This window comes from Lepidothrix coronata, unplaced genomic scaffold (assembly GCF_001604755.1).
Source record: "Lepidothrix coronata isolate B3197 unplaced genomic scaffold, Lepidothrix_coronata-1.0 Scaffold104, whole genome shotgun sequence".
NCBI classification, from domain to species: domain Eukaryota; kingdom Metazoa; phylum Chordata; class Aves; order Passeriformes; family Pipridae; genus Lepidothrix; species Lepidothrix coronata.
This window is the reverse complement of record NW_016690284.1, coordinates 2,385,526-2,410,096: the sequence shown is the minus strand read 5'-3', so window position 1 is coordinate 2,410,096 and position 24,571 is coordinate 2,385,526. Positions and strand designations below refer to the sequence as shown.

Genomic DNA, 24,571 nt, shown 5'->3' with positions numbered 1-24,571 from the left:
CGGATCGTAATCCTCCTTATGGGCTGTTGATGTGTGGCATCATATGCAAACCCATGCCTCCTGGCACCTGCATTCACACTTGCCTCATCATCCTTGAATGTATCATTGACTGTCCAGAGTGTAGTGTCCTTTTGTGCCTCTGCTCTTGTTTCACTGGTGAAAACCAATCAGTACTATGAAATCTGGCTCTTTGTGTGCAAATAATTGGACCATCTTTTTTCTGGAGTTCTTCAAAGGATGCTGACTTGTGGAAGAGGGAAACAATTAGTGTTTCATGTGGATTTGTACCTCTTCACAGATGGGTATGCAAGTAAAATGAGGCAAAAGGTGGAACATATCTTCTGCTTTTTTGGATAGCTAAGTACCTGGAGCGAAAAATTCCTGTGCTTCAAGTGCACTTCAGCAAATAAAGAAGGCATTGTATTGCCAGTCTCTTCTCAGGCAAAGTAACTTGCAGTTCAGAAGCTTTTCTTCTCAAGGTTTTGTGCTGATTATTCCTTTGGCTTTCACTTACCTGCACAAAGTTTGGGTTTTGTTATTACTACTTAGGGAAGATTACAGTTCACCTAGAAGATTCAGCAAATTCATAAACTCTGCACTTGATAACTGAGCTCCAATAAGCCTTCCTGGAACAATGCTTGTAAGTCAACTGTGGATGTTGAAGAACTATATAATAATGAGATCTGAACTTCAGTAACACTAACAGCTATGTCACTATTATAAAGGGTAGAAATCTTTAATTTCCGTTTTAAAATTGTGCTTCTTCAATAGCAGTAGTACTGCATGTTTTAGTTAAGCACCACCAGTCTTAAAACTGTCTGTCTCACTTGGAAGATTCCAGCTGTCATTGACTCACAATAATAGACAGACTCCCACAAGTCAAGGTTTGAAAGGTCTTTGGAAACAGAAAGATAGAAGGATACATTCAAAGGGTTTTTCAAAAGAGCTGAAGATTAGTTTCTATGTCCTGTTGAAATGTCTTTGAAAAAAAATACTAGTCTCTATAGCAAAGGAATGATTTTTTTTTCTTTTTTCTTCATTGTAATCAATGAACAGATATTTTAATACTTTTACCTAGTAGTTTGCAAGTGACTTTTAGGAAACCAGAGTGCTTGAAGTGGAAAACAGGTATGTCATAATTCATTATAGGAAAAAGTATCTTTCCTTTTGCATTAATGAATTCTGTAAGATTTATGAACTGTATGTTCATAAAGATGCACAACTGCTTCAGAACAAATGCATCACAATTTTTCTAGACAGTGATTATAATTTGTGAATTAGAGCTAATTAAGGTATGTCAGTAACATAATGTAAAAAATGGCTGATTACCGGTTGCAGGAAAGATTTTGGAGCTTCCTGCAAAGTTTAATTTTGGTGAGTATATTTAAATTTAAAAACGTGCCCTCTGATAAGAGGTATTTTATTCTTTGTTTATAGGTCAGTAATGTTGTTAAGAACAGAAGATTACAGCCTAGGTGTTTTTCATAGGTGAGGAATAATTTTCCATGCAATTACTTTGATAATTTCTTTTTAAAATATTGAACGTTTTAACTGTGTGCAAGGGTGAGTGGTTTACAGTCATGAGCACAGCACAAAGCTGAACTTCTGCAGAAAGCCCTCCTCTGTTGTGTGTGGGATCTGTGTGATTGCTGACAATGCTACCAGGGCGGAAGGGAGGGCAGTGTCCTCACAACACCATCTGGAGCACCATGTGCCTCTGAGCTCCGAGGGTGGAGTACAGGCTCTGCAGCTGCTGTCATGGCTGTTTCTGGCTGGATGAACCGGCAGCAGTGCCAAGGGGTGCCTGGCTGCCCATGGTGTGCAGGTTTGTGGGGTGAGGGGCAGCAGTGCAGCAAGGTGGCTGTTGTGGGCAAGAGGGACATTCCTGTGGTCCGTGATAGGCATTAGCAAGAACATGGTTAAGTCTTTGACTGAGCGTGTGTTTGCACCAAGCAGTGCCCCAGCTAAAAATCCAGCAATACCTAGTTCCTATGTGGCACTTCTTACTAGGAGAATTTTAATGGGAGAGGGTGTATTAATACCTCAGCATTGTAGAAATGACTGTTGAGCAATGAGGAGATTTCCACCAAAGCTACGTGCTGAATTTGTCTTCCCCACTGCACTCTGGATCACAGCTGTGTGTTGGAGGGATGGAGAGTCCTGGGAACTTTGTCTTCACATGCTCCAAAGCTTTAGTGATGTCCCAGCAGTAGGGGAGTTCTGTATCCTACAGAGAAGTTAAGGTTGTCGATAAGCTTTTTAAACAAAGTTAAATGTGAAGATCTTGGTCTCTTGCCAACTCAGTCCTCTTTTAGGTAACTGAAAGGGGCTTTTTCCCAGTACGGCTGCTCCTAAAAATAGTAGGCAGGATTTTATTTTTCCAAATACCTCAGTTACTCAAAATTTGCCAAATTACTGAAATTATATATATGTCTATTACTGGAGGAAAGGCAAAGAGGAAAAAAAGTAAAACCAATAAAAAAAAATAATGGTGCAGCTTTGACAGTCTCCTTGAAAACCAGCAGTAGCAGCAGTGTTGAACAGCTGCCATTGTGTTTGGCAATGCAGTGGGTCTGTTGAACAGAGATGCTGTCTGCTAGTGCCATTTTATTAAAGAATTACTTGATGATTTAAAACAAAGGATCTCCTTCACACAAGCCATTCACATCCTCTCACATCTGGGTCGGAAATGGACCCTCTTGAGCAAGTTCTTGCAAGTGTCTTGAAAATATTCGGGGTGGCATAGACCTAGGGAGTGGAGAGGAAGGGGGTGTTAAGTCAGTTTGATCTGTGGTATTTCCGACTGAATAATAAGGGTAATTTCAATCCAGAAGAAAAGGGTGACATGTTAATTTTTTAGAGCATTCAACGGAAGCACAGAAGAATCTGTACTGGCATCATCATGGCACTGGAAATGTCAGCTATACTATTATCGTCAGCTTTACCAATATCACCAGCTATGGAACTACTGCAGATAACAGTATTTAGACTTCTAAGATGTGGAAGTGTCACACTGAAGCCAAAACACTGTCAGTCTAGGTGGACTGCAGTCATTGCCATGATGTTAAAGAGAAAACATGGCTTTTTGGGGGGCACATTCAAGACTGAAAACATTCCATATTTGGGTGATTTGAAAGGTCCTTAAAATACATTTACTAATTTGTAAGTTTTGCATTGAATCGCAGAATCATAGGATCAGCTGAGTTGGTAAAGACCTTTGAGATCATCAAGTCCAACCCTTGATCCAACACCACTGTGGTTACTAGACCATGGCACCAAGTGCCACATTCAGTCTCATCTTAAAAACCTCTGGGGACGGTGAATCCGCCACCTCCCTGGGCAGCCCATTCCAATGTCTGATTACTCTTTCTGTAAAAGATTTCTTCCTAATATGCAACCTAAACCTTCCCTGACAGAGCTTAAGACCATGCCCTCTTGTCTTACTGATAGCTGCCTGGGAGAAGAGACCAACCCCCACCTGGCTACAACCTCCTTTCAGGCAGTTGTAGAGAGTGATGAGGTCTCCCCTGAGCCCCCTCTTCTCCAGGCTGAACAACTCCAGCTCCTTCAGCCTCTCCTCATAGGACTTGTGCTCGTGCTTAACTTGAAGTTAACTTTTGAATAGGGAGGATGAAAACAATTGAAATCAGAGGATGATGACAGTATCCAATTACATGTTAGGAAAATACCATGAAATGTTGTATTTATATAGCATTAGTACAAAACAGCTAAACTAATAATTGCTTTTAAAGACACAAGCATATCCAGTGTAAATTAGATGTATCCTGAGTCTGGGCAAAGTACAGATCATCTGTCTGTTCTTTCAGTTAATCGATAGTACCACCTGTGCTTTTTCATTGACTTCTTAATGCTAAATGGTAAACACTAACAGCCAGATCTGCAGCAGTCTAAATTGGCCTAATGGGTCATTAGAACTGTACTGATAAATGCCAGCTGGGAATCTGGTGTGGACCGTAGGCTGAAAACTTAGGAAATGGAATAGCATAAACACTACTTTATAACTGCTTTAATTAATTTCTTGTAGTCCTCTGTATTGTCTAGTGGCTTGTTTGACTTCTGTGTTGAATAAAGCAAGGATAATGTTAGCAGCAAAGAATGCAAGAAGAACTGGATTGAAATCAGATTAGTAGGTGTTACAAGGTGTTTGATGGAACTGTAGGTTGATTGATCATGTGAGCCTTTAAATTGCCTCTTCAGTGAGGGTAGAAGACAGGTATTGAGAGTTTGAGTTCTGTCTGTTCTGTCTCTCTTTACTTGACTTCATTCTTTTTGCAAAATGAAATTAATAGTATCTTTATGTTCCTGGGCCAGACAGGATGTGCACCAGGTGATGCGGAAGATACATACATTTTGCAATCCTACCTAAGACTCTTTCAACAGTGGCACTTGTAATGCTTACCTGTATTACAGTGTGGTGGTTTGTTTTGTTTGTTTTTATTTGATCTACAAACTAGATAGCATCCAGGTGTGTCCCATTTCCTGCCTGTTGATTGAGATTGATACCTCTACTGTTTTGCAGTGTTTTATTTTCTGTTCTTTTGTGATATATCTTGGGGTTTGTGCCAAAAATGAAATTAGACATATTTGTAGCTAGGAAGATTATTCAGAGTTACAATTAAAAGTGGGAAACTTTGGAAGTGGTATTATTAAACCTCATATTTTAGGCCTTAACTTTATTCAGAAGTCACATTGTGAACCTGAGAGACAGAGGGGGGAGCAGATTATCCCATACCTCTGTCTGAAGGGCTCTTAAAATTCTGCTGAGTGTAGCCTCTCGCAGAAGGGGGACACTGTCTCATTGCAGTGTAGCTCGTCTGACAGTGCTTATCTGAACCACGCTGAGCTTGGATAGGATTTATTTTTAAATCTCCTGTTTGGTTGCAGGGAGATGATCTGCCTATCCACACCTCACAGTCAAGCAGTAAAAACACAGCTCACTTTTGTGTATATTTCCATTTAGCAGTGACCAAATAAATAATTTTATTTAAATATGTTCTCTGGGTTCTCCTTTTCCAACAGGGTGCATTTCTCCACTGTTTGCACCTATAAAGCCTCTTGGCTCATTGTCTTCCAGTCCTGGTACCACCTTACAGCAATAGGTTATTTTTCTGGCATTGATCCAAGGTTTTACAGGTGCTGTAGTCACTTTTCTTCATTCAGCGTGCAGCAAGTCACATTTTTATCTTCTGTATATGTCCTAGAAAGGATAGTTTACAGTGGCTATATGTGACTGGAGATCTTCCATGAGAACCTGACTAGCAAAGCATGGTGCAAGAAGGGGCTGAAATACATGCATAGTTCGTGAATTCCTCAAGTTCAGGCTTCAGCTGCTTAGACATGTTTTTCTGGACTTTGGCAGGGAAAAAATGCTTTGGCACAGGTGACAGTGTTTTCGATTTGCATCTCAGGGTCTGGGGGAAATTGCTTCACTATTTTCCTCTAGTGCACATGAAGTCACACTTTACAATGTCTTTGCTTATAGTGGAGGAGACTTTCCTTGCATGAGAGAGACTGCTTTTAGAGCACCTGGTCTCGGGAGACATGTCTTGCATTCAGCAGAGTGGCTAAGGGAGTTACTTTGTTTACAGTTCTTTGTCAAATCTGCCAGGCAATTCACAAAAGTAGAACAATGTATAATGTAAAGGTTTGAGGCAACCAAGAAAAGATGCACAGTAAAGGGAATGGTCAAAATATAGAACACCTGAAATACTTCCCCCTTCCTCCCCTTCCTTTGCAGTATTTTACTTCCTTTTGTTACCTCTCAGGCTTGGTGTGGTCAGTCAGCTAAGTCTATATGGACAACTTAATAACAGTTATATTTTAAGAGAGTTTCTATGTGAAAGCCTTTGCAAACTGAGTCATAAAAGGGTGTAATATTTCTCCCATCTGCTCTTCCAGCTTTTTACCCCAAGAATCAGGTAAACTGCTCAGATTTGCCTCAGCTTTTCAAACTCCGAAAATGAAAAGGAAGCTAGCCTGGATTTCTTGTATGCTTATAGAAGACTCTATCAGTATTATCCCTGGGACATCCCATTCTAGAGTGCTGGTAAACTGACTGCCAGTGCACTCATTACAGTGCAGGCAGAGTCCTTATTCTCTGCATTGCAGATGTTCTTGCAGTGGAGTTTGGTACTTGAACAATTGAAAAATCTTGCCTTTTAAATTTCTTGTGGTGATCCATCTCAAATGGCAGTGGCTTTCTTGTAGAGATCTTAAAAGTAATAAGAAGCCTAATTTAAGGGATCATTCTTCCACTGACTTTGCAATGCAGTTTCATTTTATCCAGATAGACCTCTTGGTTTTCCTTTTATTGGACTTTAAATTATATGTAAAAATGCAGAAACTACATATGCTGTGCAAGTAATTTCTGTCAGCTAAAAGATCGCTAGAACTGCTCAGTAGTGATGCTTAGATTTAGTAGAAAATACTGTGCTGTTTTTTGGGTTGAGGGTTGGGTTTCTGTTTGGTTGTTTTTTTTAATTATTACTGTTTTTTAAATAGAAGAGAGAGCACAATGAAATAAGAATTATACTGAGGCTAATAGACGTGTCAATGCAGTCATGAATTAGGAAAAGGATATACTGTATATGCCAGAGAAAAAAAGTGTAGATCAAAGAAGAAGGGATAGGCAAGAGATGAGGGAAAGGCAAAATCAGATTTCAAAAAAATTCTGTGTTTCCAAAAAGATACAATAAGTGGCAAGAGAGATATCAGTGTAATCAGAAGCAATTATTTTAGGGGAAAGTTCTCTAGTTACCATTAAAGGATGTTTTCCATGACAGTAAATAAAGTAAAAGCTCAAGAAGCACAGGTTTTCTTATTTGATGCTATTTTAGAGTGTGAGCATTGAATTACTTGTGCTCTATGCGTGCATGGAGAGGAAGAGATATGAATGCTCTCTTTTTTAGAAGCCTTCTCGGGTGCTGTCCTGTCAATGGGTCCTGTCACTAGGGTTATGAATTATGGTCAGAAGGTGCTCACTGTGGGGAGATGCCATTTCTTGTGCTCAGCAGAGCTGCCTGGGATCATCACAGCCTCTCTCTCAGTAGTCCCAAAGCTATTGGCGCACAATTCTAGTGCTACTGATTGCCCCAGGAGATATGACTTGGATGCTGATGACATACTCAACCAGACTGAGCTGGTGCTGGAACAAAATACACCCCAAACTATTCTTGGCACATTAATTTTATGCTTTAGATTCAGATATACCTCTTGCTATTTTTTCCTCACTCTTTCCTTGCTTCACATTCTTGTCTGCTAGTCCCTAAATTAAGAAGAAAAGCTAGCTATTACGGTACTTCTGAGACTAGTATTTAACTAAAATATGAGATCTGATAGAGAGCTCTCATGCATCTGAACATGCAACAATGACCTTGCAGAGCAAAAAGAAAAGATAGAATAGTACATTTTTTTTCAGTGTTCACAAAAAAAGCAAAAACTTGAAAGAATTGTCATTTGTGGAGTTTGGGTAATTGACCATAGCTACAGCTCTGCCCCCATGAATTTTCCAAGTGATTAATTTTGGCTTCAAATTATAGTTGTCCATTCAAAACAAGGTTTTATGTGATATGGAATATTCTATTCAATCCTCAAAAATGCAGCCAAATGTATAAACAAGAAGGCCATGGTAGTCTGTGTGCTATAACACTTGATCTGAGTCATACAGGCTGTAGTGATGTGTCCATTCTGCTGTTGAAATTATAAATTCTGATGATCTTAAACGGTATGTTTTAGGTGCTTGGTCGATCCTGATGTAAAGATTTTGTTTTAAATCGGTAGTTACTCTTGCTGTGTCAAAAATTAAGAGATGATTTACTAAGTTTTGTAAGTTTGAGTTGAAATCCTTCCATGAATTCTGTTGAGTTTTAGTCTGACAGGTGAAGGGAACCTTCTTCTCATATAGAACTGCTGTGTTTGCTTGCAAACCATTGTGAAATCATGTTTAGAGTTTCACTTGACTGAACAAATAAAAATAACTGTTCTAGTGGCTTACTGTGGCCAGGTTTTAAAAATTTTAGGGCTTTTGCACCTTTTAAAATTTCCAGTGCAGTGCACAAATGTTCAACAGGGAGGTTTTTTGCATGTGGTATATGCACAAGCAGTATTGGTGCCTTCCTCCTTCAACTTTTCTTCTGTGTGCAGATGAGAGGTTTAGATCACATTTGGAAAAAAATAGTGGAGAAGGCACTCCAACTGATTCAGTCCTCAGCATGATCATTTCGACTTTTACATCTATAATGCAGAAATGTTCCCCATGCTGTTTGTCTTTGCATGTCCGCAGGAGTTCTGATGTCCTGGCTTGGGCTTGGTGAGCAGCAGGATGTGGCTCTGGGGCTGGTGGGGATGGGATGAGATAGTGAGCAGTGCTGCTGCCCCAAGCCTGCCCCACTGCAGTGCTGGGCAAGGATTCTGCTGAGCTGAGCAATCATGAGAATGAGCCTGCTCCGCCCTGCACTGTGTCCTCACCTTGCCGCACTTTTCCAGTGGTGTCAGTCTCACATTTATCTGTATAAAGTCTGTCTTCTTTAGAACCTACATTTGGTTAACTAGTAATTCACTTAATGGTGAACTTTTAGAATACAGTAATCTGTGGCTCTTGGAAGGCCCCTGCCATCCACATGCTGCTGCACCATGCTGCCTTCTGAGTGCTGCCTGCGTGAAGTCTGCAAGGAAATCTGTCTGGAGGTGGTTTAACTGGGAGAGGTGGGAGGCTTATCTACACTTAGCAGCCTCTCAAAAAAATCAACTTCACCTCATGCTACACAAACAATTACAGGACAGTAAGGAAGTTATCAAGTAAGAAGGGAAACATGCTCTCAGGATGGCAGCATGTGCTAAACTTCTGTTTTAAAGACCAGTTTCTTTAGAAAAATTGACTTTGTGATGGCCATAGTTGTGAATGTGCTTGCACTGTTTGGAAAGCTAGAAATATAATTATAGCTTGGTTTTTCTTATTTCTTTACTTTTCAACAGAAGTATTGAGAATTTGAAATGTGGAATTAACTGTGTAATCTTTTGAAAGGAACAGGAGCTGGTCTTTGTGTTTGCAGGAGGGAACTGTAAGAGGCTGCATGTGGGTACTTTTCTATACAACAAACGTATTAGTAGGAATTGAATAATGAGTAACCTGATCAGATTTATAGCCAAGCTTGCCTGTCATACTGTGATAATTACCAGCTACCTTGGGCCTTAATACTAAGTGGATGCTTCCCCACCTTCCAAGCCATTTGATTTTTTAGACGTGAGTTCTTTATGGAAAAGAAGCAGTGCTTAGGGGAGGCACTGGTCTTGGCTCAATACAGTGATCGGAAACACTTCCCGATGCAGGCACTGCCATATTCCACAAGCTGTTTTTTTGAAGAGCAACTTAAATGGTAACAGCTTTGGCCTAAGAGCGGTTTGTCATGGTCATGGAAGTTACTGGCAACGTCAATGGTTGTGGGCTCCCCTTGGAGGCAATTATAGCCATGTTCAAAAGTACAAAACAAAATGGTGATAAGGAGATGTAAGAAGAGCAAGAGTAAGTAATTGCTTAAAATCCTTTCTTGTTGCATGAAAATTTTATGTGTTTATAGGGAGGACAAAAACATGGAGTCATTCCAGTCTGAAAGTTGGTCACTAGATATGGAATGCCATCTCCAGACGGATGGACTACCAGTTCTTCTTTCTTCCTACCTAAGAAGCTGATTCAGACAGGTGTTTTTGATTAGTCTTCAATGGTTTGTTATATGCATACATTTTTTTTCTTTCACTCAGGAGAAGGGAGGGTTGGACTGGATGATCTCGAGGTCTCTTCTGAACTCAGCTATTCTGTGAATATCTGAAGGATAAAGTCTTTGTTCTGTATTACATTAGTCAAAGAGCGGTTGCTTTGTGTTGGGTTTTGTGTGTTTTGTACTTTGCCATGCACAGCTCTAGGCTGTGTCCATCGATCCAGTAACTGGTAAGTCTGTTGTAGTTGTGTTGAGAAATTTGTTGTGGATTAAGAGGCTTCAGCTGAGATGTTTTGCCGGGTAAATGCAGAGTTCCATCCATGGTAGAAATATCATTAGAAACCCTGGCAGAGGTTGACAAGATGTAACTTTCAAGTGGTTTGTGATACAAAGGAGTTCTGTTTGCCCTTGCAAGCAAATCATGTTAGAATGTTTGCATGGTAGTTACTGTGCACTTGTCTGGTTTCTGAGATTGTACCTTCGACATGCAACTTTGCCTGCAATAACAGTCCCAACAAGGCAGCACAGGGCAGACTCCTGGTGCTGTGTTCCCAGGCACAGGACCAAGGTCTGAGTTACAGTTGTGTGCAGTTGGGATGACTAGTCCAGAACTCACCTGGTGGTGGAGAGAAAATGCAACTTTATCTCCTGCAGGAGGAGGGTGGGGATGGAAGCTGAGGCTGTTGGTTCTGGGAAGTAATGGTACAGAAAGGAAGCAGACGTTTCCTTCCCTTTTCTTTTCCTACATTGTAACCAAGGTCTTCAAGGCAGAATGAGATACAAGTAGAAGAGTAGAATTTCCGTTTCCTTCCCTTTTCTTTTCCTACATTGTAACCAAGGTCTTCAAGGCAGAATGAGATACAAGTAGAAGAGTAGAATTTTTGGTTTTTTGAGTGTATCAGTAGGTATATAATGTATACATGTATATATATGTTGGTTTTGTAAGGTCATGCAAGTATTCCTGTTCTCAGGACTTGTTCATTATCTGGAATTCTGCATTACCTGAGATAGTGTCTACCTCTCTTCCCATGCCTTTAGACCATAGACTGCTGAGTGTGTATAGGTGACTAAGCCCTGTGACCTTCACTTGGGCTTAGGGGCTCACAACCAGCCATGAACACTTTAAGAGCAACTGGAAAGTGAGGCAGTTTCCTATGGTGACACTGGGCAATTTAAAATCTCCTTTTTTTTTTTTTTCCTAGTTGTTTTGGCTTTACTCTCCTGGATAATGTTTTTGTCAAACAAAGCTTGTATCACCCAAGCAGTTTGCGTGCTAGAGGGAACTGGATTGTGAAGTCTGAATTACATTGCTCTTGCCAGCACCCCTTGACTTCTCAAGATTTTCTGTTGCTTTGAGGAAGGCAACAATGCTCAGACATCTTAAAAAGAAGGTTAAATGTAATATTGAGGTGCACTGATTCTATTGTTCATGAGTAGGTTTTGCTGTTCCTTGAAATGGCAGTATGACTAGCTGAAGATTCACAGGACTTTTCCCTTGTTTGATTGATTTTTAAGGCCAAAAAAGACAGTGAGAACAAACCAAATGAGATTGCAAGAACATCTGCATTGTTCTCCTGTGTATGGGAGGTCATGGACTTTGTCCTGGCTATCCAAGACACATGTTGTGGTCTGCTATCAGTCACTATAGAGCCTTCAGTGATAAGGATGAGAAGTTTGGTGGCATTGCGTGTGACATTTCAGCAACAGTCACCAAGGGATGACATCTCCTAAATACAGAATGAAAACAGAAGGTAAAGCTTTTAGTGACATCCAAAGCAGCAGTAAAAGACTCCACTTCCAACAGCTGTTGGATAACTCCCAGCACAGAGACAAGAGGAGCTTGAGATCTGTGGGAAAAGGGCAAGAGAGTAAAACAGGCTAAAAATTGTGAAACTTTGCTTCTATCTCTTGTGGTTTTTCTGATACCTGTGAATCTTCAGGGTGTGATTGCTGCTGTTGGGAGCATATTGGTCAGTGCCATTAAATTTTAGGTGCTATTTACCAGGCTGTTTTTACAAGGGATGTACAAGGAAGCAAGGGCAAGCCACAGCAAAGTTCAGCTACACTTGCTGGCTTTGTGAATGATATATTTAAGCTTAGCCACCAAAAAGAATAGTTCTGCCATGCCTCTGTGTAAACCTCCAAGAGACTGAAGAAATGATTCTGAACTACAGTGCATTCTCCCTAAGGGACTTCTTGCAGCACTGAGTCCAATTATTTTTTAAATGTGGGGTTTAGCCCTCCAGGGAAGCTGTAAATGTGTCCATAACTGAGCTGTAGTGGGTTAAATATTCCCGATTGTCCTATTACAGGAATTCAGCAAAGAAAATAGGAGACAGTTCTCCCTAATAAAAGTACTAGCAGCTATTTTCTAGCAATGTAAGGGATACTGCTTCATTTACTCTTGAATATCTAGATAGTGTTTGGCCACATCTAAGTTTATTTAAATTTAATGTCTCAGTGGTTGAAACTGACCACTTCTGTTTTTTGAATCACCGCTGGTGTGGACTTTTTAAGTGTCTCTTGATGATTACTTATAGAATAATAGAATGGTTTGGATTGGAAGGGATCTTGAAGATCATCTAGTTCCAACCCCCCTACCATAGGCAGGGATATCTTCAACTGGATCAGATTACAAAGCCCCATCCAACCTTTCCTTGAACACTTTAGGGATGGAGCATCCACAACTTCCTTAGGCAACCTGTTCCAGTGCCTCACCACCCTTATAGTAAATAATTTCTTCCTGACATCTAATCTAAATCTCTCCTCTTTGAGTTTAAAACTGTTCTTCCTTGTCCTGTGACTGTCCATGCGAGAAGTTGCTCTCCTTCTTATTTATGTGTACCCTTTAGGTACTAGAAGGCTGGTGTTGACCAGCCTTCCCTTCTCAAAGCTTAGCAACCTCAGCTTTCTCAACCTGTTCTCAGAGGAAAGGTTCTTGAGCCCTCTGATCATCTTCATGGCCCTCCTTTGCACTGGCTCCAACAAGTCGACTTCCCTTCTGTGCTGGGGGCACCAGAGCTGGATGCAGAGCTCCAGATGGGAGCAGAGCAGAGGGGCAGAATCATCTCCCTCAACTTGCTGGCCATGCTGCATTGGATGCAGCCCAGGACATACTTGGCTTTCTGGGCTATGAACGCACATTGCCAGTTTGTGTCCAGCCTCTCATCCACCAGCACCCCCAAGTCCTGCTCTCCAGGACTGCTCTTGATCTGCTCATCCCCCAGCTTGTGTTGATACCAGGTGTTGCCCTGACCCAGGTGCAGCACCTTGCACTTGACCTTGTTAAACCTCATGATGTTCCCATGGGCCCAGTCCTCGAGCTTCTCCAGGTCCTCTGAATGGCATCCCACCTTTCAGGAGGTCTCTTGCCCTGTTTTGTACTGGAACAGCATTCTCCTTTCTTCCTTTTGCTGCTTACGGATCTGCAGGAGCAATCTCTTGCCTTTCCCATCCCTTGCAGGTTTCCCTTGCGAACTGTGCCCTTTGTAACTCCCTCCCTACCATCCTCCTCTGTTTCTCCCAGGCACCCTGTCCCTGTTTACACTTTCTGCAATGGCTTTCCAAGGTTTGAGGTCACTCCAGAGTTACCCATTCAGCCAAACTTGCCTCCTGCGTTACCTCCCTGTTTCCTCACACTCTGTACACATGCTTTAGAGAGGTTGCCTTTCAAGTTCAGCCCTTTCTCCTGAGTCTCTTGCCATTTAAGGTAATTTAGCTTTTACAGGCTACCACTTACCAATTTCCTGAACAAGCCAAGAGTGCTGCTCTGAAATGCAGGATCTTTATTGCGCTTTTTGCCTTCATTGCTTTCCTGAGTATTTTAAAGTCTTACTACACCTCACAGTCACTCAATCTAAGGCTATCATCAGCCTTATGTCCTTAGCCATTCCTTCCTTAATTGATACAAGATTGAGCAGTGTGCCTTTGCTAGTTAGAGTACCTGCAATAAAAAAGTCTTTGATTCTCTCCAGATTGCCTGTGCTCTGCTGTTCTGATCTTCCAGCAGATGCCTCAAAGTTTCTGCATGAAGACATCTAATACTGGAGATTCTTTCAATTGTTTAAAGACTTTGTCAGCTTTTTCTTCTTGACTGGGCACTCTGTACCATGTGCACACACACACATATGCAAACCCTTGCAAACCTCCAGCCTTGGCTTCCTGGGTCAGTGATATGTTGGGCTGTTGAAACAGTGGGAAAACAGCGTGCAATATTTTAAGAAAGTACTAGACACTAAGTAAACTGGTGAGAAAATATGTTTGCACAGAAGAGGAATATTACCTTTTGCTCCCTGCATGACTTGGGATGAGTAATTTCCCATCTTTTGCTCAATCTGTTAAGTCTCTGTGGTAGTAGACCGACTATAATGAAGATAGGTGATGTGCAAGCACTGCTACCTTCCAGAGATTGCAGGCATCATTGCATTAATGTTCCTAAATGTAGTTTGCATCCTCTCTTCATGGAAGCTGAGATTTGGTGATACAGAGAACATTCAAGATGACTGCCCAGTGTAAAAGTAGGATGGGAATGTCCCCATGCACAAAAGCAAGGTTTTCAAGGAAGCATGGTTGCTAAAAACAATGTGTATGTCTGTACAGCATTCTCTCATTACCAGGAACAAAATGATTTTGGGCATGTGGAAAAAATCATACTCTAATTTGCTCTGTGTAAGGATTTTGAATTTCTGTGAACTACATGAGTAAGCTGTCTAGTACTGCATAGTAGGATTAAGGCAAAAGGTGAGTGCATGGTAGAAATAAATATTTAAATGACCTGTTCAAATTACTCATACATGTGGAAAGACAAAACATCTGTATTTTTCAGTCAAGAGGAATCTTTACATACTCCTGAACAGCTGACATTTGCTTCATTCAGTGTCAACCAAGTTAAGTCAAGCCTTGTTTCCTTTTTGTATTATGCTGTGGGGCTTCCTTGTTTGGGTTACGAAACATGGAGATTCTCACTGCACTGTGCACTTTTCTCTATACCTTCCACATAGAAATACCTGTTTTTAGGCTCAAGTGTGTGCACGAAGACCTTAATTAAGAAAATATATTTTTCTAAACTACCCTGCTTGTAATGTCCAGGTGTTTCTAACTGTGGTGTTTCCCCAAGCCCACTTTCTTCTTAGTGTCTTGCATTACCAGTAGCTACCTGCTGACAAGTTTTTCATCTTAGTTTTCTACTGTAATAATTGCACTACCTCTCCTGACTTAAGTAGTTTTAAGTAGTAGTTTAAGCCAATATGTGTATACTGGCAGTGCTGGTCAAGTTTATCTACTCCTTCTTCTGCAACTTCAGGTTGCTAGTGTCTGTACATCAGAAAATAAAGTACGAGTGGTTCAATTAATCTTAATACCATTTTGAGCCTGCTGCTCTAATCAGTTGATCATGTTTACACATGTACTTATTCTGACATAAAACCCTACAAAAATAAAAGGGACTTCAATGGACAAAGAGAGGGTTTGCCAAATCCATCCCTTGCTAATATCAGTAGCTATGCCTTGTTTTAAACAAGACTGGATTTACTTTGATTTCTGCATTAGTGCAGATTACATTGAGCAGAACATTTAATGTATCTCATTGATTTTGCCTGTAATACTGTTGATACACAAGTCACTGCTCTAATCATTTGTTTTACCATTAGAATTCTGTATGCAGATCTAGTCCCTGAGGATATCAGTGTGTAACCAGATACTGCATGATCTAATCAGGTTCTGCAAGAAATATGTTATCACTTCAACACTTAGCAGCAGAAAGCTTCATCAAAATGGAAAATTTATCTAATATTTAAAGGAAAATGCAGTTCAAAGAGACAACCATGAAAAGCAGAGGTATACAAAATTTAAAGACATTTCTCAGATTAAACAAAGCCAAATCCAAGCCAGAGTCTAAGGTGATTTGTTGTGACTCCAATTACTGCTAAAGGAGAAAATGTTATAGCTGTTGCCTCGGTTTATAGGGTTTATTCCAGTTCAAGTGAAATAGCATCGCTCTCAGAAATGACTGACTGGCAGGATTTCATTAATATGATACTTATTTGCTACAGCATGCATGCTTTGGAAAGTAATTTTGAAAAGCACCTACAAAAGCATTGGTGACAGGCAAGACTTGTGCTCTGAACTCATTTTGATGTAGGATTTGGATGTCTGAGGGCCTAGTGCTGCAGTCCATTTCAAGTCCTGCTGACCTTGAAGGAGGTTTGCAAGCAGTGTGTCTGAGGCAGAGGAGCAAATCTGCTTGCTGCCATGAATCTGACCAGAAACATCTTCTTTGGCTGGAATAGTGAGAGTGTGGCTGTGCCAGCAGATGGACAGTGTTTTTGTGGAAACTGCCAGGTCTTACCACCAGGTATTCAGCAGGCTGAGGGTAGACAAAGGTGATAAACATCTCCTCTGGTCAGCTTATCTCTCCATAAAGCAAGATGAAGCCCCTTGCAGGGGAATGATCATGCAGATCACTCACAGATGTCCTTAGATTTATCACCTGCTTTCATGTGGATGTCTAAATGCTGAACAAAATTAACTACTGCTTTTTTTTTTTGATTGGTTGGTTGGGGGTTTTTTTTGTTTGTTTGTTTGGTTGGTTGGTTGTTTTTTTTGTTTTGTTTTGGGAGGTTTTGTTTGTTTGTTTTTGGGGCTTCTAGGTTTTTGATGGTTTAGTTGGGGTTTTTTGGTTGTTTTGGGTTTTGGTGTGTTTTTTTTTTTTTAAATGGACATACCTTAAGGCAGAGAATTTTGCATAGCAAAGTGCCATACCTATTTGTATTCAACTATATTGTAGAAAATAATAACTCCTGTACATAGACATGTTAAGAAGTATACTCCATTCTTGTCAAGAGCATGCAGTGGAGTTTCTGAATTTTATCAGTGGAATGCAGTACTGTCCTTGTTTCTATCTATTGTACTTATTTAGCAAAGTAAAGGAAAGAATTTTAGAGGTAAATTTAAGAAGGAAAACAGGATTCAGTAACCTTGTGGATGAGCAGACAAGACTTGAAATAAAGGTCAGAAAGATTACGTGTCCTTGGCATTTTTTCAACTCCTATTTTAGCTGGCTATAAAGGTGTGTGTGGAATGATATTGGTTTGTTTTGTTTCCTTTGATTCTGCAAATTAGACAGTGCATGATTCAGTGTGCAGGGCCAGACTCTCCCTGTTGGCTCGAGGGATTTATTATATGACTATCTTTGCTACCAGAACTGCTTCAATGTTGAGAACCTACTGGCTTCATTGAGCTTAAAGGCATAAGTAAGAGCTGGAAGGGAGTGACCAAGCATCAGACAAGCAGTGAAACAGGCATTACCTTTCTTTCAAGTTCCTGCAAAGTGCTGGTGGGGAAATGCTGCCAGACAAATGTACTGTTACTGAGGGAAAGGGCAGGAGAGGTGGTTGATGAGTGTGGTACAGGTCAGAAAATTATGTTTATTAAGGAAAAAAATCACTAATTACTTTTAATCTACAAATACAATGCTGATACTTTTCCTCTGTTGTGTTTTTAGGGTCTCATGACTCTTTTAGCTTCTACATCGATGAAGCCTCTCCAGTTGGGCCTGAACAGCCGGAAACAGTCCAGAATTTTGTGTCAGTTTTTGGGACTGTGGCTAAGAAGCTGATGAGGAAGTGGTTGGCTACACAGACCATGAACTTCACCAGCCAGCTGGGGGCAGGTATACGGTATTTTGATCTTAGAATTTCCACCAAGCCCAGAGACCCAGACAATGAGCTCTACTTCGCTCATGGTTTATTCAGTGCCAAAGTCAAGGAGGGTCTGGAGGAGATCAATGCATTTCTCACTGAGCACCCAAAAGAAGTGGTCTTCTTGGACTTCAATCACTTCTATGGGATGCAGAAGTACCATCATGAAAAGCTTGTCCAGATGCTCAAAGATACGTATGGAAACAAAATGTGTCCTGCTATATTTGCCCATGAAGTCACCCTCCAGTACCTGTGGGAGAAGGAACACCAAGTGCTGGTGTTCTACCACAGTCCAGTGGCTGTCGAGGTAGCATTTCTTTGGCCAGGCCAGATGATGCCAGCTCCTTGGGCAAACACAACGGATCCAGAAAAACTGATTCAGTTCCTCCAGGCATCAATCACTGAAAGAAGAAAGAAGGGCTCCTTTTTTATATCTCAAGTAGTGCTGACACCAAAGGCTAGTACAGTGGTGAAAGGGGTTGCTAGTGGTCTCAGAGAAACAATCACAGAAAGGTAAGTTTATGGCTGGTAAGGTGTGCTGACTGTGCCAAGTGTGTGTGTTGGTAGTGCTGTTTTTCTAATTCCTTTTAAAGAAACCCCAGTAGAGGCATTTCTCCCATGGTACTGTGGGCTAATCAGAACTTGGGCACAATTCTAAAATCTTAAAGAGAAACACATTCAAGGACAAGCTTTTATGTCCTGAAAGAAAATCTGCCGCTTAAAGCCTAGTGAGATATTATGGGATTGGCTTAATTTTTACTTTCTCTTTTTTTTTTGTGAACACAGGTTTTGCTAATTTGTTCTGTTTTTCAGATTTGATTTCTCACCATGACTATCTTACCTGGGATTTCCCTACTGAATGTGGACAAATCTATCTACATGATCTAGATAATTTGAGGTTTTATTTATGCATCAGTTATTGGATAAATAATTTGTTCATCCTGGCTCATCAGCAAAGCCTGATGCTGCAGACTTAGCATCCTTAACTACATTTACACACCTTAAAGCTGCGTAGTTTCTCTGTCTCCATACAATCACACATCATATCGAAGCTAGCAGGACAACATTAGAGTGAATTCGACTCCTGACAGTCTCTCATTTATCGTACAGGGAAGAGACTGCAGACCATTGTATAGGTTCTGTACATGGAATACTTTTTTGAAAGGCTATTAGTTGTTAAATTACAAAAAAAGCTGCCTGTGAAAGACCTGCATTATTTATACCTTTCTAACTTTATTAAATCATGGCCAATTTTCAGCTTAAAGGCATATATGCGCACTATGTTCTTGACAACTTGGTAGGAAACCTGGAATTTAATGCCAACACGTGAAAGCTGTTGGTTTTGGGGTTTTTTCTCCTTAAAAATAAAGAGCTGCAGAGTGTAAAAAAAAATTTACAGTGGGGGTCACTGGCCTGTTAGTATTCTGCTCTCTGCACAAATGTGCTTGTGCCAGGAAGGTCTGTTGCAAATACTATCCCATTCTATGAGATGAATGACGCAGCGCCTGCAAAGAAAACATGCCTTATCTTTGCGAAATGCTGAGCCATTTTTATGGGAGCTTTCCAAGCAACTGTTTACTTAAAAAATTAGGCAAAAATTTTACGTGAAATGGTAAAACATTGACAAAGAAGGTTTTATGAGCAGTGGAATGCGATTCAGAAGTTCTTGTGTGACTGCACTTGCAGCTGTTGGTATATCCTTCATCTATGTTTTATAGGCTCCATTGGACTGGAGAATCTCCCTTTCTGCCGAGTCTGAAGAGCACTTCTCTATGCTGATATACTACTTTGTTGATGAGTTTTACCAATAAACATCTTTTTGTTTGTTGTTTTGACCATGAAGTAGCACAATCAGGAAACTAACAGGTTGTTCTTAAAGCTTGCTGCATCAATAAAATAGCCATTAAAATCCATTTTCTTCTTCTCTAGCTCATAATGTACTGTCTTGAAGCTGCTTGGAAAAATAAAGGCTTCAAAAAGATGCTGAATATGACTTAGCTCTGAATGTCCTGAGCCTTTGAACTGATAGTATGTCTTTCTCCACAGGAAATTTTGAGATTGTGACTAACCTGAAATGTCAGTAAATAATTGGGCTGAAAAACCTGGAAATACTGTTTTTCCAAATTTCAACTAAGATTTTTCACATGAGCCTCAAATATGTAATCACATCTGCTTCATGGGTACTTGATTCTTTCTTTGCATAACTCTTATAGCCACTATAAAAAAAAATGGACCTTTAAAATTATCTCCAGGGTTGGAATGTGTGATAATGTAGAGAAAAACTGAGCTTGTATGTTGAGTTAACTGCTCTAAAAGTAAACATCAAGTATATTCAGAACTGCTCCTCATTTTATGATGATCCTGTTAAATAGGCGAGCAATTAGAAGATGAAATGTAATTAGTAGAACTTGCACAGTCCTCTTCAACCTCACTACCTTAAAGTTTTGGTAACTTAAAAGTATGTAATCCGTATGAAAAGAGCCAAGATATATGGTCCAGCTGTGCTGTGTTTGCTACTTTGAACCATCTCTTAATTAGTTTTAATAAGATTATTCTGTCCTTTTCAGAATAAATATACAGGTCAAATCTCATCACCGTGTCTAGGTAGATAACATATGGACTCTTTTTACCAGTTACTAAATAGACTTATACATATTATACTGTTTTCTCCTTATTAAGAAATGCTGGTGAAGAGCTTTATGTTAAGATTGCGTTTGGCAGCACTTTTGTGACCGTACTTAGATGGGGTTTTTCCCGCACATTAAATTTTAAAAGATCTGAATGCAAATGTGGAAAAAGGTTGAATTTTTCAAATAATCCTGGTGTGGGGTTTTGTTTGTTTTTTGGTTTTTTTTCCTAAACTAGGCATTACATTTGAGAAATATTTCTTTGGCATTTTCAAATAAAACTTGTAGTAATTTCTTCTGTTTTTTCCTCCGTCTGTACAGAAGCCTTTTATATATGGATAATAGAGCAAAATTCAGATCCTTTCAAATTCAATAAAACATACCAGGTTTTGATCTCTGCAGTTGTTTATTAGTCCTGAGATTATTTATGATTTGAAGAGCAATGGCTATCTTAGAGGGAGAACCTGGTTTTCCTCAGTCACAACATCTGTCAGACTAGAAAAACTGTGAGCAGACACTGAGCAGCAATCCATGCTCCTTTCTGCTGTTTTTTAGCTTATGTTGTGAAAGAGCATAGTGAAATATTCCTCTGTAGCCAACATGGTTGGTTTAATGGCTTTTCATCATGACTGCCTGTGGTGGTGGAGGTCCACACATTCACACTGCAGTAGAGCAGTCTCTCAAGGCAATACATTTCAGAAGGAAAAGAGAAGTTATTCCTTAACCTGTTCCCCACACCACAGATATGCAAGATGGGAGGCCCACAGTAACCTTGATTAAAAAAAAAAAAAATCAACCAAAAAACCAATTTCATGCTTCTAAGTCTGAATTGAGTGAAAATATACCAAGACTGTTTTCTGCTGATAAGGTTTGCTCACAGGCTTTGTCGTCATCACAGGTAGTGTTCTGTGGTACAGTAATTAGAAAGAAGGAGAAATTATAAAGTCATGAAGCCTTCTGTCCTGCACAAATATGAGAGGAAAAAGCCATTTCTTGTAAGGTCTCCCTAGGACCACAGTTCAGTGTAACAAAACTTAATAACACAGATTTCATCTTCATTACTTGAATGAGAAGAATTGCTTGCATGTATGCACATTATGTTTCTTGGATTTGATGAAAAACTTTGAGGACTATCAGTATGTTTTCAGGTTTAACATTCTGTCACTCACACAGTTTAGATGCCAAGAAATACTCTTTGATTAGCAAACAGTATGTGCCGAATAAATTATGTTCTGTGTGTTCATTGAATTAAATTCACAGTGAGGCAGCTGCCTTTAGTACATCTAAAAGGTGGTTTTGAGACACCCTTTTGATTAGTGTAGAGCTGTTCTTCCTAATAATCTAGTTTGTTTTCTGATTTGCAGTGAAATTACTAATTTTATCTCTGACACTTGAGACAAGCATGATATTCTCTTTGTTGTCTCTGAGGTTTAGTAGTATAGAAGAAGACTAGATCTCCTTCAGACGATTCAAAAAAACTTTGGTACTTTTAAAGCTTTCAAAAAAATAGAAAATAAAACGCATCCCCTGCCAATTGTCACTTAATTTCCAAATTAATCTCTAAGGATAATGTTCCCTGTGGCTCACATATGACTAAATCCTTGCCTACCATGCTAAAGCTTCCTCCTTATCAACCAAACCAAATTAAAAAAAAAAAAAATCCTGCACATAAGAATGAACCTTTGGAAGTGGAGGCAAAGCATCCAATCCACACTATTAACAGCAGGGGTGGTAAGTAGGCCACAGAAGCTGTCAGGAGAAAAGGCATCTCTTGGTACAGTCATGAACTAAGCAGAGTCAGATTTAGCTAGAAATAGGTGGATATTGTATGAAAAATGATCCCTGAAGTTGCAAGAAGTGGGATTTTTTTGAGTCGGTTACTGATGGTGCCATATCTCGGTCAGCTGAATTTTTGAGTTTCTGCATGGCAGGAAGAGTGGGAATTGATCATACTTTGATCCTTGGTACTGACTGATGCCATACTCAAACTATTTTATGTGAAAGAGCAAAACAACAGAAAGGTGATTGTGACAGCTGTATTTTCCTAACTGTCTGTGTATCCTTCTTGATCGTAACCTTGATATCTGTCTCTGTGATGGACTGCAGGAGAGCAAGAGCAGCAGGCTCCAGTGAGCTGGTTTGGATTTCAGAACTCGACAAGCTGATGAGTCAGCTCTTTAACTGCCGACAGGCGATCAGGGGCTCTGTCCCTCAGTAATGTGTGTGGTATAACATACTTGCTTGACTGGACCATGCTTGCCTTTGGAGGTGGTTGTCTTTTTTTGTCTCTTCCCCCCCGCCTCCCAACCCTAGAAGGCACAAAATGGCATTCTGGTATGTTGGTAGGGAATTCAAAAGTACTCTGGCCAATCCAGACAAATCTTTAGTATTTGTATTCTTCCTCAAACTATCCTTAATTACTTTTCCAGTCTTTCCACACAAGAAGCAGTCTCTGTGTTTGCACATAGAACAGCACAGGGAGACCTTGGTTTCATTTGAAGAATCTATCTACCATGTCAACAGGCCTGCACAGTAAAATCCCAAGTTGACTGTGTATGTGTAGTGACATTTCGTCAGAGCATCTGTCTGCATGAGAATTTTAATACAGCATTCCCATAGGAAGGGCTGGGTGGTTGTGTCTGAAGGCTTTGGTCATGAACCTGGAATAGTATTAAATTGCCACAAAATAACAGGAGCAGAGGATTTTTAATAACTTCATTAAAGCATTTATCTACATACCTACTAGTATCCTGTGGGATTTTGTCCAGAAAGGAGACTGTCATGGTGATCACCAGCTCTAACCACCAGCATTATCAGTGTCTTGTTTTTTGGGTGTTTGTTTGGGGTAGTTGTCTTGGTGTTTTTTTGTGGTGGGTGGGGGTGTCTCACAGTCTTTCCCTCTATTTTGTCTGCTTGTGAGCTTTATCATGTTAGGCACCGAAACACCTGCTTGCTGTGTGAGTTATATATACTGTGTTACAGTATATGCTGTGTGACTACTTGTAAATATATTTTATGTGATCCTGTCACCACACTCTGAGCACAGTGTGACCCTTCATGTACAGAAAGCAGCAAGTGTTTTCCATCACAAACAGGAAATGTTCATTCATTCACTCAGCCCCACTGCTGTAAGCTGTCACTAACATCTACTTGTCTCAAAGATTTCATGCTTCAGTCTCTATGGCTGCTGTAGTGAAATTGCAACTGTCTCACTAAGTCAGTTGGGTTTTCTTTGATCTTTCTGCATTACTCAGATCACTAAGGAAACTCAACAGCTAATAGATGCTAACAATTGCTGACCCCAGGGAAAATGCATTTGCTGATGTTGGGCCTGGGTCTATGTACCTACTTTTACCTCATTGTGAAGGGATTGATTCCTTGATGGATTGATCCTTCTGCTCTTCATTTATAAGGTACAAAATGAACACAGATTTACACAAACAAGCTCTTCCAGATGTATTCACAAGGTGATTTTCAAGCTGGTAATAATTTTCTGTAATACAATGATATGTAATACAAACTCAAACAAATACAAACTCAGTAGGTATTGGGACATCCATGTCTCTCTGTTGTGTTAGCACCTGCAAGCTGCAAACCATTGCCTTCAGGACTATATGAATAAGTAGATCTGTAGACACATCCTTGTCGAATTTTAAGCAGAGAACTGGACAGTTCTGGACTAACTAACATGTTTGCTATATGTTTGAACATGCTGTATCATTCCTGACAGACTTGAGCAATTCTCAGCCTCCTCTAAAGCCTTAGACAGCTTTCAAATGCAATCTAGGGAGAATGTATCTGCACTGTCTCATGAGAAGTCAGCTGTCTATCCCTGACTTCTGTCTACCTCCATTTGGATGGTAGGAAAGGTGTAAGATAGGAAAGGGTGTTAAGGAAACCTTAGCTACAGAACCCCCTTAGATCCATTGTCAGAAGGTACACCAAGCCTGCAATTAATTTCATTAAATGCTTACAAACAAGTAGCCTCTGTGGACTGAATGAGCAGTTGGGCATGCAGGCTACAGCCAGAGTTCTGTTGGGGTAAAGCATGCAGAAGAAGCAGGAATTCTGACGCCCTGGTGCCACATTGGTGAAAAAGAGATACTGGAAGAGGGGGATGGAAAAGGATTTGAAAATAGGGAAAGCAGTCAGGCCGAATATCTTGGGGATGTACCACCTTCTATATGATGCAGAACTTGCATAAGCTGTAAAAATACTCATGCTTTTCTTCTGTTAAAACAGTAATGTCTGTGGGATACGATGCAATTCTTTCTTAAGGAGCCACTACTGTTGTGAAAGATGCAGGTTTCATGCAATATAAAGCCTGGAAATATTTAACCTTCTTTTACTGATCTTTTCTTTACAATTTTACTTCTAGCCAAATGTTTCATAATTCTAATTTCCTCCAGAATTGATTTTTTTTTTTGGGGGGGGGGAGTAGGGGAAGGGCTAAGATATAAAATTGATGTAGTCAAAGATAATAATAATAGTTTGTCTATAATTATAATGATAT

General features: G+C 40.1%; 1 protein-coding gene across 4 annotated transcripts in view; it reads left to right on the top strand.

The window, feature by feature from the left end:
* Positions 1–24,571, top strand: part of PLCXD3 (phosphatidylinositol specific phospholipase C X domain containing 3) — a 76,343-nt gene that overhangs the window by 32,600 nt on the left and 19,172 nt on the right. For 2 of the 4 annotated variants that reach the window (XM_017823597.1, XM_017823598.1), the window contains exons 2-4: positions 1,438–1,488; positions 9,597–9,717; positions 17,236–17,944. In XM_017823597.1, coding sequence (XP_017679086.1) covers positions 9,651–9,717; positions 17,236–17,944 — 776 coding nt within the window. In that variant the 5' untranslated portion in view covers positions 1,438–1,488; positions 9,597–9,650. Of the gene's footprint in view, positions 1–549; positions 641–1,437; positions 1,489–9,596; positions 9,718–17,235; positions 17,945–24,571 lie in introns of all 4 variants that reach the window. The other 2 variants (XM_017823596.1, XM_017823595.1) reach the window with 2 other exon arrangements.